This window comes from Chironomus tepperi, unplaced genomic scaffold (genome assembly GCF_022539635.2).
Source record: "Chironomus tepperi strain 1889 unplaced genomic scaffold, CSIRO-AGI_Ctep_v1 contig_298, whole genome shotgun sequence".
NCBI classification, from domain to species: Eukaryota; Metazoa; Arthropoda; class Insecta; order Diptera; family Chironomidae; genus Chironomus; species Chironomus tepperi.
Genome location: NW_027226420.1, coordinates 1725114 through 1742790, shown reverse-complemented (window position 1 = coordinate 1742790; position 17677 = coordinate 1725114). Strand labels below are relative to the sequence as shown.

Here is a 17677-nt window from a genome sequence, read left to right as displayed (position 1 = left end):
TTCCCATAGAGCTTTTCACACAATAATATATTTAGGGAAAGTGTCTTCCTTTCATCATTTTACTTTATATACTTGATAAACAGGTGAATAGATTCTCAGCGTAGGCATTCATAGTTTATTTTGTGAGTTTTCATGAAAAACTGATGAAAAAACTCTTTTGTTGATGATTCTAAGGCAGTATGAGATGAGTAGCATGTCTATTTATCTTGAGTTTACTTATTTGCGTCATGATGTAGACACAATGTAGTCAGGATCACTTCTTATTTAATAGAATATAGCTTTGGAAGTGAACACATCGGAAATATTCGTAAATAATTTTAACGGTCAAAAAGATATTCAAATTTTGGCACATGTCATCAATAATTTTTGAAGAAATATTTTGAAATTTTGATTTCTCTTAATTCCGGACATAGAATGTTTTGGAAAACTAAAAACAAAAATCTACAAACAAATAAAAGATTTTTGACCAAAATCAAAGTTAATTTAGTGATAATAAATTCAAATGTTTACCGGCAAAAAATAACGGCTGTCAAAAATTCAATGCTTTGTGTCAAAAAAAGTTTTTTGCGAATCTTTTCTGATGTTTTTGTTGAATATTTCGAATTTGAGACGTTTTGATATGGAAATATCCGTCAAATATGATCAAATTATAAGTTATAAATCTATTTTCCAATAAATATTCAAGAAAAACAGCAAAAAAAGACAGAAAAACAGAATTATACACAGAATGTACCATAACGGATTTTCGAAAATTCAAATTCTTTCGAAACAGAGTTGAGAAAAACGGGATTTCCCGCACTTTAAAAAAATTAACCCAAAAAGAGTTTCTGCAGGTAGCTACAACTTTATACATAAATTAACAAACTTTTCAAGCATATTCCATCATTCTCATCATAAACTAGGTAAGCAGAAACAAGAAATTAATAATTTAAAGAATAGCAACTCAGGCATCAACAACTCTGATCTGAACTGTACAAAGTCTTTTATGAAAGATTCACTTCAAGAAAAAACGTGGAGTGTAAGGAGAATTAAATTTTATTAAGAAATTAAGTGTTAAAACACAAGAAATTAGTGTTAAAACGTAGTTAAGAGCAAATATAAATTAATAAATATGTTAGTATCATAGAATGTGATTAATTTACAAGTGAAAAAATGCAAAGAAAATTTGCGGCAAGATTGGCTAAGAAGAAACACAAAAAATGCTTTTTATTTATTTGATTTTCACATTAAATTATCTCGCGTATTGCTAAAACTAATCAGAAATAGATTTTGTTGCCGCATAATGTACATAAAGTACATGATTTTGGAGCTTATAGGATTAAATTTCGTAAAATTTTGTCAATAATGCGATGAACAAGGAATTAATGAATAAGATATACAATAAGTCAAGCAAGCAAATGAAAGAATTGATGAGGAAAATGAAAGAAAAAACGTGGAACCACTTTATTTGTCGTTTTATATTATATTTCAATACTTGTAAATGCCTCAAATCAGCAATTCTCAATATTACTAGTACGCTCCAATAACGTTAAAAAGAACAATTGCTAGTTCCTCTACATAAATTTTAATCAAAAATGGCTTTATTCTTTTCATAATTTTTACAAGAAAATCCCAAAAAAAGCCGATTAATACAACACAACCTCACACCTTTATTTCTTATCAATTAACGCTCAGATTCAGACTCATACTTAAAAGTATGATTATTGATGATTAGTGCAATTTTTGTATATTCGAAAAAAGTGATTTTTTTTATATATATTCTACAACAAAACAGTTCTAGCCGACATATTTTTAATGAAAAATTCTTTTCTACTGATTAAATTGCAGCATTTTTGCATCAAGATAGCACCGATAATTAAATCTCGGTCATAAAGCATATATCTGTTGATTTGCATTCGACAAACACTAATTTTCTTTTGATTTTTGACACTTTTTAAACCTTTATTTTATTACTTTTGTGGATATATCATTTAATTTAAACTTTTTTTTTCTTATTTTTCCATAGAATTTCCTTTTTGGGTTAATACATTAGTTTTTTGGACAAATTTTTGTTATTAGTTTTTCACACTCTTCGCACTTAAAAGGAAAAACCAATTAAAATAATCAACAATGGGTGACATGGAAGATACACATTTCGAAACTGGTGATGCCGGAGCATCAGCAACCTTCCCAATGCAGTGCTCAGCATTGCGTAAAAACGGATTTGTTATGTTAAAAGCACGTCCATGCAAGATTGTTGAAATGTCGACCTCAAAAACTGGTAAGTATTTGATGTAAAATAGCCATCAAACTGACCTTATCTATCTTGAGGTTATGTAAATTGTAAAAAAAAAATATTCTGCTAAGCTCAATATCCGCTGTGTGCGTGAATTGTTTTTAAAAGAAAATTCTTTTTTTACCGCATTTTCTTAGCAAAAATGTGAATTGTTCACATTTTGTCTTTCCTGACCGGAAATTTTAAATCCGGTAAAATTTAATTTTGAATATTTTAAAACCGTTAATTTTTGAATAATTCAATTTTCATTTTAATTTGTTTGGAAAATGCGCCTATTACATCCATCTAACCTAGTCAACATGATTAATTAATTAATATGTTTGTATTTTAGGTAAACACGGTCACGCTAAAGTTCATTTAGTCGGTATTGATATTTTCTCTGGCAAAAAGTACGAAGATATTTGCCCATCCACTCACAACATGGATGTTCCACATGTAAAGCGTGAAGACTACCAATTGACTGATATTGACGATGGATTTTTGGTTTTGATGAGCGATGGCGGTGATATTCGTGAAGATTTAAAGATTCCAGATGGCGATTTGGGTGTCCAATTACGTTCAGAATTCGACAACGGCAAAGATTTATTGGTGAGTAGCAGTGCTTGTGATTTTATTGAACCTATTGACTGACAATTTATTATTCTTTCAGTGCACTGTCCTTAAATCCTGCGGAGAAGAATGTGTCATTGCAATTAAAACAAATACCGCTGCCGAAAAATAATTACCTCTACGCCAGCGAAATTTCCAGGCTCAGTCCATTCTAATATCGGCGATTCTACTCTCGTAATTCTAATTTTTTTCTTATTAATTTCAAAAAATTCGCATTTTTTTATTATAATATTAAAAAAAATATTAAAAGTTTTTCTTCGCGTCTCAAAGAAAAAAAAACAATCACAAAAAAAAAAAATTCAAACTAATTAACAATTAAAAGTACTTTTTTGCAAAAAGATGTTTCTATATCTATTAAATATATAGATTGAAGTGACTCAGAGACAGCCTGGTTTTGTGTTGCTTTATATTCAAACAATGGAAAAACAATGTTTATTCATATTCTTCCCTTCTGAAATGAAATACATTCACAAAATAACAACCATTTAAAGTTAAATTACATGCATAACTAATTGCAACATACAAAGAATTATAAAAAAAAGGAAAAGCCAATAAAAATCAGACATTGATTTGATGGGAATTTAAAAAAAAAAAAATATGATAAAAATTTTGCATAAACTCTTGAGGTTGAAGTTGGTGACATCAGTCGAAAAGTGACTTCTGCATCCTCTTGTGAAGTATGTAATTTCATATAAATTCTCAAATAAGAATTATTTTTGTATGAAATTACATACTTCACAGGAGCTAACAGAAGTACTTTTTTGCTTGATGGAAATCAACTTGGACATCTGACAAACTCCGAAGATCATTGCATAAATCAAAAAAAAATTAAGGATATATTCGATGTAATTTTTTTTTTGTATGTCACACTACAATTTTATTCTTTATTTAATCAGAAGATAAATTTGTGGACGAACTTGATTCTCATGGACAATATGTTTAATTCATGACGTATTCAGTGACTTTGACTGTCCTGAATCGTCAAACTAAATTTTTTATGAAAAATCTTTGGATTGTTGCCTAAATATTTGAGATAAATCTGATTATAAAGGATTAATGTTGATCCATGAGAATGAAATTCGTCCAACTTGTGTGTTTTGTTCATTTTTTTTTATAATTCACCCCGTCGATTGATTGATGATGGAAGGATTTTTTTCTTCTTAAACATTACAAAAAAATGGAAATAAAAGAAAGCTTCACGTTTTTTTCTGTAACTTTATTTTTTTTACTCACACAAAAAATATGTCATATTCACACTGAGGTAGGGAGAGGAGGTCAATGTTTGGGGTCCTGGGGGTATTTGTGGTGTCATAAGGAGTTGATGGTTTGAATTTTAATTGTTCGTGCTGTAAAGTGATGGATTTGTGTTTCCTTTTGACTAATGGTTCAAAATTGAGGGTATTAAATGTTGCTGAAGTTCAGTTTGGGGGATGTTCACTATAAAACGGTGCGGACTATGACTCAGTGTAAGATTTAATCAAATTGAGACTCGAATCTCAATCATCTCTAAGGGTTTCGGGTCATAAGCTCATTGTGACCACTAAAATAACGAAGATTACTGTGCTTTGTAGCATAAATTCCAGTAACCAAAACTGCTAAAGTGTATCCAAAAGTTCAGCGTACCTAATTTTCAGCAAGAAATCAAACGCATAAATTAGAAGTTTTGGTGCTAAAGTGTCTAAGGTCATTCAATTGGCCTTAATTCAGTGTTGACCAAACTTTTTTGTGCCACGTCACATGTCATATGGTGGTAAGCCACATGCGACGACACACGTGGCATGCGGTTTTTGTTTGGACAACACTACCGTAGTATTTTAATGAAATTCGATCTATTTCCTTCAAAATCTCAATCCAGCCTACACAATCATCCTAAATCCAAAGTGTGAATATGTCCAGGAAGGCTTACTTCCCTTCCACATACAATTTTTTTATTTGCTTTTTTATACTACAAAACAAGAAAAAAAAATGAATCGATGAATAAAAAGCATTTACTATGTAATTCTTCCTTTTAGGAAAGGAACAAAAAATGAAAAAAATTAAAAAAAGTTTTTACGTATGAATTTTTTTTTTGGAGCAATAAAAACACTTTTTGTTGACAAAATGAAATTCTTTTTTCTTGTGAGACAGCAACTTTAATGTTGTAATTGCTATCATTAATTAATACAAAAAAAGAATATTGGACAGGATTAAAGAAGTTTGAATAATAATAAAAGAGAAAAAAATGGTTAAAGACAAATAAATGATTTTTGTTCTATTTTTTAACTTCATGACTCATATGTTGGATGTAAGATGATATTAATGCAGATTGACACATTCGCGACAAAAATAAACGGAAGCGTTTTGAATTTTCTCGAAAAATCTTTGTTCACAGTTGATTTTTTGATTAAATATAAACGGTCTTTTCAAATTTGAATTGAACTTAACGAAAATGAAGTTTCGTTAAAATGGATAACTGAATGAATTTGACGTTTATTATTTTTTGAATCATTCAGGATAAAGCATGAATTTAGTTTAATTTCTTAAAATTGAAGGTATTTGCTTAAATTAGTACATTGGAGTCTGAAACTGCTAAATTGTAAGCTTAACATTCTTAGACAAAGTAAAATATCATTAAGTAAGTTGTTCCTGAGAGGTAAAATGTGAGAAATCGTAGTAAAATTGGGTCCAAATCAACTGCCAAGGTGCCGTCAAGACAACTTTATGTCCTGTCGTTAATATTACAATGAAGAAGTGTCATAGCGAACACGGTGTCCTATTGGGGATTCATAATTATAAGATCCAGAGCTGCTAATTTCAGGTGGAGCTTGTGTGAGTTAAAGATTAAGAATGTTGCAGTGGATGCTGTGACTTGTCAGTCAAAGTAGTCTCAACATCAATAAGAACTTAAACATATTATTCACGAACTGGAAAGAAATACATTAGAACTTGAAATTAATTATCGGGAGAGGAATCATACACCGGCCGGCATTGGATGAAGTCCATAGCCAACCATTTCTATTGTCAATTTAACGTCCGTTTGGATTTCATTTCAATGTTCTGCGTTCAGGAAACTTTTTTGACGTAATAAGTAAAAATTGTCAATAAAGGAATCAGATAACCTTTTGGTTCACAATAGATTCTATAGACGATCATCGTGCTTCCGGCTCATCACACAGCTGAAGTAATATCACACTGAAAATCCGAGTAGTTCCAATATCAATAAACATAGAAAAAATCTTTTTCACCAGAACAAAACAAATCCGACAAGCCATGCCTACTTCCATCTCAAATTTCATCTCGAAAAAAAATGACATCAACAAATCTAACACACAGCAACAATTGTGACGAATTAAAAGGTAAAGCAACGTACATCCAACAACCTGAATATTTTTAAATTTTCGACTGTCGACAGTCAGCAACAACGGTACATAAATATTTCTTTTATGATTATTCTTCTTCAGTTTTGAATGAGATTCCAACCTGATTATGTCGATTTTCGTTTAAATTTTATTTTATATTATTTAAAGTCTGCATTAATAATAAGTTTGGATTAATACGTGTTAATAATAATTATAATTAATATTGAATTTATTTGCAATATTTCAGTTATAATTAGTGAATATGGATATGATTTAAGTGTTAATCAAGTAGACGAAAAACAAAAATAAAAGAAGTATTAAGTTATAAAAACAGATAATTGGCACAAAAAAAAAAAATAATTAGAAAGTTTTCATTTGTGGATGTTAAGTTTAAGTTAGTTCGCACTTAATAATCAGTTATTAAAATAATATCAAAATGTCACTTACGCGTGAAAAGTCAAAGGATGTAAACTTTGTGTTAAGGAATCTCCTTGCAGGCGGTAAGTAAAACATATTAGGGTCTGTAACGTGATATTTGTCACGTTTGCATGATTCATCATTTAACATTGTTAATACCCAAATTTGGAAATCAGGATGTACCGTTTTGGACGCGTTGTGTAATCATCGTCCGTTATCTTAATTAATTAGTCATAAGCCTCTGGAATTTTGATGTTATGAGTCGATTAAAAGCATAACTAATCCGTTACACAATCTAAGCTGTACAGCCTCAACTACAAGCATTGAGTTAAGATTCCAATAAGAATCCATAATCAGAAGCATAAAGCATAAACATTCCAAAACATCCTTAAACATCGGAATCCATTGACCCTAATTCTATGCATCGTCGAAATATTTGTGTAAATTTTTTCAACACGACGTAGTCTCGGATATCCAAAAAAATGAAAATATGAGAAAGATACACGAAAAACCGGTTCATTAATATGTCTTTTATTGATCACCACAACATCGTGGACCGTGGACACAACAAGATGAGAATTCTTTAAATTATTAAAAGAAAATAGCATTACATGCTTTTTTGGGGGTGTTCATAGACGACGTCTATTTGGGTGTTGAGGTGATGAATGGTTTCTTGGCGTAAGATGTTCTGAGAATTTTAAGAATTAGTGGCGACGACTTCAGCACATTCCCTATAGCAGGTAAACGACAGTTACCCCGGGGCATCAAACAGTCATTATCAATGCACATGTCGCTCAGATTAGCTGTCCTTACCGCATAACTAACATTCCACTCCACTGCCCTAATAACATATTATGGACCATTCACTTATTAGGGTCAATGAGGTAAAATAGCAGAGAGGGCGGGTAGATCTAATTAGCATAGTGTTACATCATTCGACCACAACCCTATTCCATGATCATCAATATTCATCGATTCTGTTCGTCATTACAACTTACTAATTTATTGACATATTACTGGTTTTTATGGTCGGCTTTTTAATGGAATCAGGTGTTGAATTTTACAAAAATGCTCACAATCAAGTCTTTATGTCTGCTAATTTTCCTTCGATTCCTATAATTATTTATCTAAGAATGCAAACAGAAAATTTGTTGATATTAAAAAAGTAATCATTGGAAACAGGATGCTTGAAATCTGATATCCATGATGCTGGAATGTCTAACACCTGATTCGTGCTCTTTTAATCTGATAATGAGTCTATTTGAACCTGAGTTTAGTATTTTCTTAGTCCGATTCCAGTTACAACTCGAGTGATTCTTAAGGCGTAGAATAACATTTGTTGTCTGTTGATCTAGCAAGTCTCGTGATGATACATGTGGCAATGATTTTAGATTGTAGGAAATGCTACATCAACATGTTGAATTTTCGATGATTTACTAAAAGAAATACGCAATTTAGGAAGCTATATCTATTAGATATGCTTCATAATCAATATACAGTTCCTAAGAATCAATAGAAGCATGCACAAAGCATAATAAGCACATCAATTAACCTTCTGTATGCTTTTTGCAATCTTAAGTCTATTCAACCTGTGGAATATTATGCTTCTGCACTAGTAATGACTTAATATAACAAAATTGAGATGAGTCAGTCAGAGATCAATCAATCATTGCTCTTTGTGTTACACAATCTTTTATGAATCGGTGCATCGTGGATTGAAAGTAATTTAATGTTGGAAACTGCTTCAACTTAAGAGAAATCAAAAATCAATTGACTCGTCAGACTTAATGACTCATAAAATAAAGTTTCCCAAAGTTAAATCGATTATGAGGCATCGGATGAGTATTTTTGACCAATTTTATTATGAAATTTTTGCATTGATCAAGGTTTATGGAAAGTAAATGTGAATCCCAAATTAATAATCTCTTAAAAGTTTGAATTTGTGTGGATGCTTCAAATCCAAAATCACAGATAGACTCCTTTGCAATTGTGATTGGGTGGATCTGTAATTAAGAATTCCTCACGGATCTTAATTTATTTGCAATGATGTTTATTCTTCAGAGTTCAAAAACAGACTGAACTTTTGTATGAAAAAGGGGTTGTCAACTATGTACAATAAATATTATTCAAATCTCAAATGAACGTTAAAAGCAATTGATGATTTTCAATGCTTAGAACATCCAGTTGATTGAATTCAAACTGAAGACGATTGATTCATCAGCTTACACAATTGCGCGAGTCAAAAGCTTACCAATGATATGTATCTTTCCACATTTTGTTTATCTCAAAGAATGTCTAGAACAATGAAGAAGTATTCAAATCCAACAAACCATTCTCTGATAGTAAATCCGGGTCTTGTCTGGGTCACTGCTAAAGATGATCAACAGTACAAGGAAGTCGGCCTTGCCGCTGCTAACATAAAAACAATTGTTAAAACAAGCAAGCTTAGATAAACAAATTTTTTCCATTTGTAAACAAACATTTGACTCAATTTAATTATAAAGCAATTCCTTTCAATATTCAAGTACAGACATTCAATTAAATTTGGAATGTTAATTGTCAAAATTCTACCCAAAACTGCAAAAACCGTAAAAAGCACTTTCAGAATTCACCTCGAAAGTCAATTATCACTTTACGTTAATTAAGGAAGAAGAAAATGATGGCAATTCTAGGAAGTGAAGGGGGCAATAAACACAAAAAAAATCTCAATGCTCATAAAATGATTACATCCATCACGTGAATACTTTTAGTATGCCGCTTAATACTTCTCGTGATCATCACAGTCTTTCCACTTCCAAAAATAAATCTCTGCCTTTTTGTTTTATTGTTATTGTAAGAAGCTATTAAAAAATTAAATGGATGTTCATTTGTATGCTGTTCCTTTCTATTTAATTTATTGTCATGTCGTTGATAATCAACACGAGACTTACTAATTCCTTTTAGAATGCAAATTCCTTAATTTTTATTTAAATTTTATTTGGGTATTTATGGATAAAAGATGAACTTTTGTTGATTTGAAGGTCATTGGAAATGCCATTGTTATAACATTTGTTAGCCATGTGATCTATTCACCTAAGCATATCAGATGAACTATCCTAAAATAGTCAGCAATGCGTCATAAAGGCGTGATGAATCTTTGTCAGAGTTGTTACAATTATCGGATTATTTTAAGTTAAACAGGAACTGAAGCTTCTCAAATGTGCAACCCTTGAATGTCTGCAAAAGGCATATACCATGGAGATAATACTTCAATAGTCAATTCTAGACATACTGTGAGTTTAAGACAGAAGAAATATTAAAAGTCTGTTTTTAGCATAGCCTTCTATGTTGCCAAACAACAATGTATTTAGCTGTTTCGTATGATCGTAGAGAGTTCTGGGTTTTGCTTAAAGTTCCTTTACTGTCGAGTCACTGACCTTCCGAACAATTAGAATTCTTAGTAATTTTGAAACAAAATGTAAACAATTTTTGACTGGAAAATATTTCAAATTTTGATTTTCAAAAATGCGTTATTATCGGATTAAAATCAAAGCTTACTGACCTAAATAATTTCATACAGTCGAAACTCCCCTCTGAATACTCAACAGCACCCAACCCTGAAATAAAGTAATAGCCATGTCATTACAATGCTGAACGTCTATCCTATTATGCCATTAAGTTTTATCTTAAGCTATCCTCAAAGTCCAACATTACAGTCACTTGTAATTTCCAAAGGTATTAAGTCTTTCGTCAACATGGGTAGGTGAAATATTTATTATAATATGTGACAACAGAAAGAAGAATCGTAACTAATATTTTTTTGACATACACACATTGCAACAGTGTAGATTGGAATGCGAAAAAAATGTGTCTGTAATTGGACACAAAAATATTTCCTTTGTGTCGTGGTCGAAGCTGTTTAAAGAGAAATTTCTTCTTTTTTTAAAACAAAAAAAAGCACATCCACATGAGTGAAAATTATTCATTCCCACGGATACGACCGCGAATAAATTATGTAAAAATTATGGTAAGCTTGTCTCGATCAGTAAAGCACTTTCGATTTTAATTTTTCACTGTGAATTCTTGAATTTCATAATATTTAATGATAGACTAATGCATGAGATGTGCTAGTAATTATACATTAAGATGATTTATTGATGTCTTCCCCTACGAGCATGTTCAGACTTATCGGTAGACATGCTTTAAACCTTTTTGTACGAAGATGCATGTTGGAAGTCGTATAATTATAAAGATTGCTCAGCTGACTAGATCGCTTTTTGACACTTTAATATTTATGGATTTTATCGTCTGTCTATGCTCCACCTTGATTAGATTCGAGCGTGACTAAAATAAAAATTGTCATCAAAACATATACTTGATATCGCTGATTATTCATGTCTGGAATATTTTGTCTAGCAAAGTCTATTTTGTGTGAGAAAAGACGTGATTTGAGTTTGATGGTGGTTTCGATTGACTTATTTTTTTTTTTTTTTGGCAGAAATATAGATGCAGGTTTACATGGGTAGATTCCAGATTGGCACATGATTGAATGTTGGCAATAGATCTTCGAGTATACTTACACCTAAGCGCAAGTGAATTTTTACCAAATTGAATGAATCAAATCTCGACGCATTGTTGGCAGCATTAGAATGGGTGCCGGTCGGGTCGTACAGTCTTTTACCAAGTAGTCCTTGCTTAGAACACTGGCAGATTCATCAAAAGACTTCCCGAATTCCCCAATTTTAATAGACCGACCCAACCTCCTTATTGACCTCACTTCTTCCGCTTTCGGTTCTTCTGCCACTTCCACTTCTGACAGCAGACATAAATTTGCCAAGATAAACACACACCTACTTCCAAACCTAACTCAACTGAGCTTTACCTTCCTTAATGTCCATCAATCTTCAATAATCTATAGATAATTCCAATATTTCAACAGCAAACATCAATCAAAAGCCGACAAGTATCAAAATATTATTTACTTTTTTGAAGTACATAAGCAATTTGAAACATTTTGCAATCTACCGAAATCATTGACCTTTCCCAAAAACATCTTCAAAATCCAATTTCTTCCAATTTCAACACACAATTTCTCAATTCAAAAATTACAGCAATCAATCTAACAAATCGGCTTACTTCTGAGTTTCAATGTCATAATCAATTGATATGCTGCCTACCTTACTTTATCATACCTTCAATTTTAAATGTGAATACTCTTCAGCAACTATTTTCTTTACTATGTTCAGCTAGCTAAAACCAAATTTACACACATGTACGGGTAAGAAGAAGCTCATTGGATCGTCATATGTTAGGGGAGAGCAACAGCGATAAACAGTAAGCACCATACACAATTATCTCATTCAGTGATCAACAAGCTGATGGATATGTGTGTGGATGTAAAAATTTACAGTAAGGCAGACGAAATGAAATAAAAGAAAGAAAAATAGAAAGTTGAAGAAGGTATCATGACTACATAAAACCAAATCTTACAAATGGTCATATTGTCTCTGCATAATAGATGCTTTTATGCCTCATTTGTGCATACTGACGCGGATGATTTTGTGTGTTAACATATGCTTTGTGACAATGACAGATGAAAGTTGGTTATGCTTACTTTTATGCTATTACTTACAAATTCACGCAAATATCTAAAGCGGTCGTGTTGAAATGACGTCTATCATGATGTTGGAATCTTTGGTCTCATCCAGTATTCTTTATTTTCCGAAAATGATTTGTTTACATTCCTGTTTTCAACTTAATTCCTTTGTTATTGATATTTTTGGACTCTTTTGATGATTTTAGTATAATAACAGCGATCTCTTATGCCTGATTTTCCGACTTTGGTAATAAATCACTTTGAATACTTCAGAAATTATAACTTTGTAAACAAACACGAGAAAAAAGTGCGGGAAAAATTTAAATTTTTGAAAAAATAACGGTTTTTTGTCTTTGTATGCATTTGACGTCATTAAACCACAATCCCTAAACGAATGCACCTTTTGTAATTGCATAATTTGTTTATTTTACAGGTGTAGCAGGAATGTGTTCAAAAACCGCAGTAGCACCACTCGATCGTATGAAAATTTTACTTCAAGCACACCAAACACATTATAAGCATCTCGGGGTCTTTAGTGGCTTATTAAATATTGTTAAGAAAGAATCGTTTATAGCACTTTATAAAGGCAATGGAGCACAAATGGTTCGTATTTTTCCATACGCAGCCACACAATTTACAGCATTTGAATTTTACAAAAAGGTAAGGAAGTACGAAAATTTACATAATGGATTTTATCGTGTCTATATAATGTGTTTCTTCATGCTTACAGTATTTTGGTAGATATTTTGGACCAACACCAAGTATTAGACATGCGGATAAATTTTTTGCCGGTGCCGGTGCGGGATTAACAGCAGTTACATTGACATATCCACTCGACACAATTCGAGCACGATTAGCGTTTCAAGTGACAGGCGAACATAGATACAATGGCATTCTTCATACAGCAACATCAATATTGAAGGAGGAAGGAGGCGTAAGAGCACTTTATCGTGGATTTCTACCTACACTTATGGGTATGGCTCCTTATGCTGGACTCTCGTTTTATTGCTTTGAAATGTTAAAGTATGCATGCATGAAATATAGTCCACATTGGACGTGCAATACCTTAGAAAGAAATACAGGTAATATAAACATCCGAAAGGTATGCTTAAAAGCTTACTCATATGTGCTTTTATATTATTTTTTTTAGGTGGACTTGTTTTGATAGTACCTGCAAAATTATTATGCGGTGGACTTGCCGGAGCGATAGCACAAACATTCTCATATCCACTTGATGTAACAAGAAGGCGGATGCAGCTTGCTATGATGGATCCTAAAACAGCTAAATTTGGGTGAGTTTTTGCATGTTTGTGGATGGAATTATAAATTGGATATGCTTTATGTGATGGTATCTCTGATAAGAAACGGGTTGGGCGCTGCTTTATATTCGTAGCTTACTTTTTAGGTTGCATTAACATGTGTATAGTCTCGGTACACTCCGCAAAACCAACAGTCCATAATAAAAGAAGCTTCAGACTCACTAAAAGAAAGGCAAATAAAAGTAATTCGGTATTGGATATTCAATTGTGCAATCAAAATTCAAGATTTAAGGTCAACAATGACGTCATAGAAGCATCCATAAATACCTAAATATTATCAATTCCGTTATGCAATAAGCAAATTCCAATCCATTGCTCATTATTGATATTTACATTATGCTTCTAGCATTAATTTTTGATTCGGATATACCTCGGCCATTAATTTATGGATAAAAGTCCGAATAAATCATTATAAATTACAGAAAGTGTCACTTTATGTAAATCCAATCACAATGCTCATTCAACATTTACATTTTTCTCACATTTGGCTGTGAATAGATCAACATGTGACAGACATTAAGGAATAATAGAGATTTTTATTGGACTTAGATAAATAGCACTTGATAAAGTTGAGTCAATGAGATTCGCAGGAAATTCATTTTTTGGCAATGTTTTCATTGGATATAAAAGCTTCTTATGGAAAGCTGAAGGATATAGCTTTACAGAGTTGCAATTGTGGTCCATGACCTTCCATAGATGTCGCTTACAACATCCAGTAGAATATGCAAAGATCCAGTAAAATGTTATTTTGAATCATAATAAGGAAGTCGGCTGTATTGAAATAGACAGCCTTGACCTGCAGTGTTATTCGAGTGTCTAGACAGCTATAGCTTAATTAATACATTGCCTATAGCGTTTTTAATCACAAATTTCTGATTATTTCCTATAAAAATTTGTAAATATCAACAATTTTGATTCATAAAATCGAATGAAGATTCTAGTCTGTCCATTTTACAGCTACATCGATTTATTTATCCTTCCAATCACTGACATTTACCCGGGAAATTGTCTATTTCCGCCTATCTTGTCCAGTTGATGACTAAATCTGTCTAGACTTCAATTTTATTGTCATTCTTGAATAAAATCTTAAAAATATCCAACCGGATCTATAAAATCGGGATTCCCAACCTCTGTTTCCACAAAAATCCAGTCACAATAGAGAACAAGCAGTGAGAAACAAGAATATAAACATTTGAAAATTATTTTCCACATCAATCCGCACCTCAATATGTTGAGAATGTTGCTTTTTAATATGACTTCATCCAATTGTGACACGATGAATGTTCCCGAGCTACTCAAATGAAGAAGGATCTACCATGGAGTTTCTAAGGTTCCGTTAAATGGAAGTAGCTTCCGTTTGGCGTCTTCATGTCTACCAAAAATACTCTGCTTCCATTTAGTGTTGAAAAAAGAGGTTAAGCGGCGCTTTAAGAGCTCAGTGGAGTCATCTTCATGTGTGTCACTCGGGTTTCTGTCATAAAACCCACTATGAATGCTGACTATACACATTGAGCAACCAAAACGTCAATCAAATAAAAGCTTTTGTTTTTTTTTATCGCTGGATATTTTTATGAAAATTTGGCAATGTCTTGCCATTGTTGCTGAATAATTTCAATTTTTGTCGCATTCTAAAAATAACAAAAAAATAGCTGAAGCCTTGATTTTATTTCGGATAAGAAGAGAAGTGACGAAGGCATTGAAAGTAAATATTTTGTTGCTATCATGGTTGTTTGGCTTTTTATGACAGTAAGCTATGCAAATTTTGATGCATTATTCAAAATGACAACATCAATTAACATTATCAACTGTTGATGACAGAGGAACTACTTTTGGATTGTTTATATTGTGAATTTCAATGCTTACTTTGTTTGTTTTCGTGCAAGTTAGCGATAAAATAAACTTAAAACTTCCCGCTCATTTCTGTTCATTGACCTCATACTGCTTCGTGTTTTTTGATTCACAGCTGTATACAGGCTTAAGAGTTACCAACACAAAAATGTATTTTATTATACAATTAGCTTAATTTACAACTTTGAATTACTTTTTATTTCTATGCCAAACAATTCGCAATTTTATTTTGTAAATTGCGGTATGAACATTAAGCATAAATCTCAACATGTTGGATGGTTGGGGGCTGTTTAATTGATTTTTCTTGTCTTCTTTCCTTTTTTGGCTCCCACACACAAATCATTTTCTTATTTTTCTTTCTCTGTACCTCATGTCTTATCCGTTTTCCTTGTAACAGTCCGTAAGTAATTCATCAATTCTTGCTTTATTTCAATCATGTCCTGATTGTTGGACAGGTGGCTTTTTTGAGAGTTTGAGTAGATTTGGATTTAGAAGCGATTGAACTGACTTGATCGTTGATTTTCAAATATTTTTTGACCGTTATTTTTTCAAACATTTTTTGACCGTTATTTTTTCAAATATTTTTTGACCGTTATTTTCAACTTGCATCATTTTGTGGTTTTCGTAGCATGCCTTAAAGCCTTTTGAGTATCTTATTGCTTGTAGATTAAGGCAACATCTTGGATTTACCAAAAAATAATTAATAACATTGAATTTTTACCTTTATTTATCGTTACAGTATGGGCATGTGGAGTACATTAAAGCTCATCTACGTCGAGAATGGTGTCTCAAAAGGACTTTATCGCGGAATGTCAATAAATTATTTGCGTGCAATTCCAATGGTTGCTGTGTCGTTTGCAACATACGAGATGATGAAGCAGGCATTATCGCTTGATACAGGCATGAAATTATAGTAAGATTTAATTATGATAAATGAAGGTTCAGCTTTTTTTTATTACTGTCTATTTCATCGTCCTGTTTCCTTTTTCGTTTGTGAAAAAGGTATGGATACATAAAAAGTATTTATTATTTTTCCTGAAAAAGTCAATTTTTTATTAGGTGACGGTTTTGTATTATTTTTTTGTTGTATAGACTTTCCTAACCGAATCTGTTTCATTTGATGTACTATTAGAATCTCACAGGAATTGATGTTATCAGTTAAAAAGAGACTTAATGATGTTTATGATGTGAACATTTAAATTACGCAAAAAGATGCTTAAGGCTCAATCAATATTTTTGTTTTGTAAGTTCAAGGTGCGCCAACTGAACATGTTGAGAATTCGTAATGATGCCTGCCTAAAAGTTTTTCTTGCCCATACCCACATCCACAAGAAAATGCTCTTTTTTTAAACTTTTAACAATTTTTAAGGCATAAGGCAAATTGAGCGGGAAAAGAAATTTTTGATGACGGAGTCTTTAAAGCAGTGATGGGCAACCTGTGTGCCGCGACACCATAAAGTATCTAAAGAACCGTATGTCATATACGGTTTTGATCGGGCCATGCCACCAAGTTGTGCCTTGAAAAATAAAAGGTTGTGCACCACTGCTTTAAAGCTCACAAAATTCCAAAAAAGTTTGTGCATCTAGAAAGTTTTTGTGAGGATTCATCCTTTTCAAATAACGAAAAATAGCTGCTGGATGTTTATAAACAATCAGGTCCATAAATATCCGCAACTCAATTCCTACCATCTTTTTATAAATAAATTCTACTTGTTATTAGTTTTTAAGTTATGTACTTATGTTAAATGCCTTAAATTATAAAAATGACATTACGCACACACACATCATAAACTCAAGAATATTTTTTTTATATACATTACCTCGAATAGGCATGTTGATATGCTGAAATAAGATGACAATGAATAATACAAACAGCATGAACAGAAATTATGTTGTTGAAAAGAAGGATCAAATAAAGAATTTTTACATGTAAAGGAATATGAGACTTTTATTGAGGGGGGTAAGATGTTTTGGAAGATGTGGAAAAAGGTTGCTGAGTTCCAAAATTTTTTTTGAATTTTTCTGATTTTTGTTTCAATTTTCTATAGGAACAGGGTTAGATACTTCGATGGATGAACCTATCAATTGCGTACCTGCTAGTTCTATTGCTGAATATCACTTACATCAACTTTCTAAATGTTCTTTGGCCGTCCTCGAGCTTTTTTGCCTTCTGGAAGCCATACCTTGAAGCAATTTGGAATACAACAGGAATTAGACTCAGTAGAGACATTTGAGGTCCTTAAACACCTCAGAATCTCATAATTAAGCTTCCCAAGTAATGAGATTAGAGTAGATC

The 17677-nt window shown here is 32.0% G+C and overlaps 2 protein-coding genes across 3 annotated transcripts; both read left to right on the top strand.

Annotated features, from left to right (window-relative positions):
- Positions 1 to 887: 887 nt before the first annotated feature.
- Positions 888 to 4098, top strand: eEF5 (eukaryotic translation elongation factor 5). Of its 2 annotated transcripts, none has more exons than XM_070642447.1 (4): positions 888 to 1018; positions 2006 to 2260; positions 2607 to 2863; positions 2925 to 4098. In XM_070642447.1, the coding sequence occupies exons 2-4, from the start codon at positions 2110 to 2112 to the stop codon at positions 2994 to 2996; spliced, it is 480 nt and encodes a 159-aa protein (XP_070498548.1). In that variant the 5' UTR covers positions 888 to 1018; positions 2006 to 2109; the 3' UTR covers positions 2997 to 4098. The 2 variants fall into 2 exon arrangements, with proteins under 2 accessions (XP_070498548.1, XP_070498549.1); XM_070642448.1 differs by having other exon boundaries at positions 979 to 1113.
- A 1860-nt stretch (positions 4099 to 5958) lies between these two features.
- LOC139092373 (solute carrier family 25 member 16-like) lies at positions 5959 to 17319 on the top strand. The gene is made up of 6 exons (XM_070642728.1): positions 5959 to 6044; positions 6112 to 6722; positions 12648 to 12874; positions 12945 to 13296; positions 13365 to 13506; positions 16121 to 17319. The coding sequence occupies exons 2-6, from the start codon at positions 6659 to 6661 to the stop codon at positions 16293 to 16295; spliced, it is 960 nt and encodes a 319-aa protein (XP_070498829.1). The 5' UTR covers positions 5959 to 6044; positions 6112 to 6658; the 3' UTR covers positions 16296 to 17319.
- The last annotated feature ends 358 nt before the right edge of the window (positions 17320 to 17677 follow it).

Excerpts from the sequence above, each read along its gene's own strand:
- LOC139092373 (XM_070642728.1), top strand. The coding sequence starts at position 6,659 with ATGTCACTTACGCGTGAAAAGTCAAAGGATGTAAACTTTGTGTTAAGG. Across the intron at positions 6,723-12,647 it reads AAGGAATCTCCTTGCAGGCG|GTGTAGCAGGAATGTGTTCA; the intron begins GTAAGTAAAACA and ends TTTATTTTACAG. Across the intron at positions 13,507-16,120 it reads CCTAAAACAGCTAAATTTGG|TATGGGCATGTGGAGTACAT; the intron begins GTGAGTTTTTGC and ends TTATCGTTACAG.
- eEF5 (XM_070642447.1), top strand. The coding sequence starts at position 2,110 with ATGGGTGACATGGAAGATACACATTTCGAAACTGGTGATGCCGGAGCA. Across the intron at positions 2,261-2,606 it reads AATGTCGACCTCAAAAACTG|GTAAACACGGTCACGCTAAA; the intron begins GTAAGTATTTGA and ends TTTGTATTTTAG. Across the intron at positions 2,864-2,924 it reads ACAACGGCAAAGATTTATTG|TGCACTGTCCTTAAATCCTG; the intron begins GTGAGTAGCAGT and ends TTATTCTTTCAG.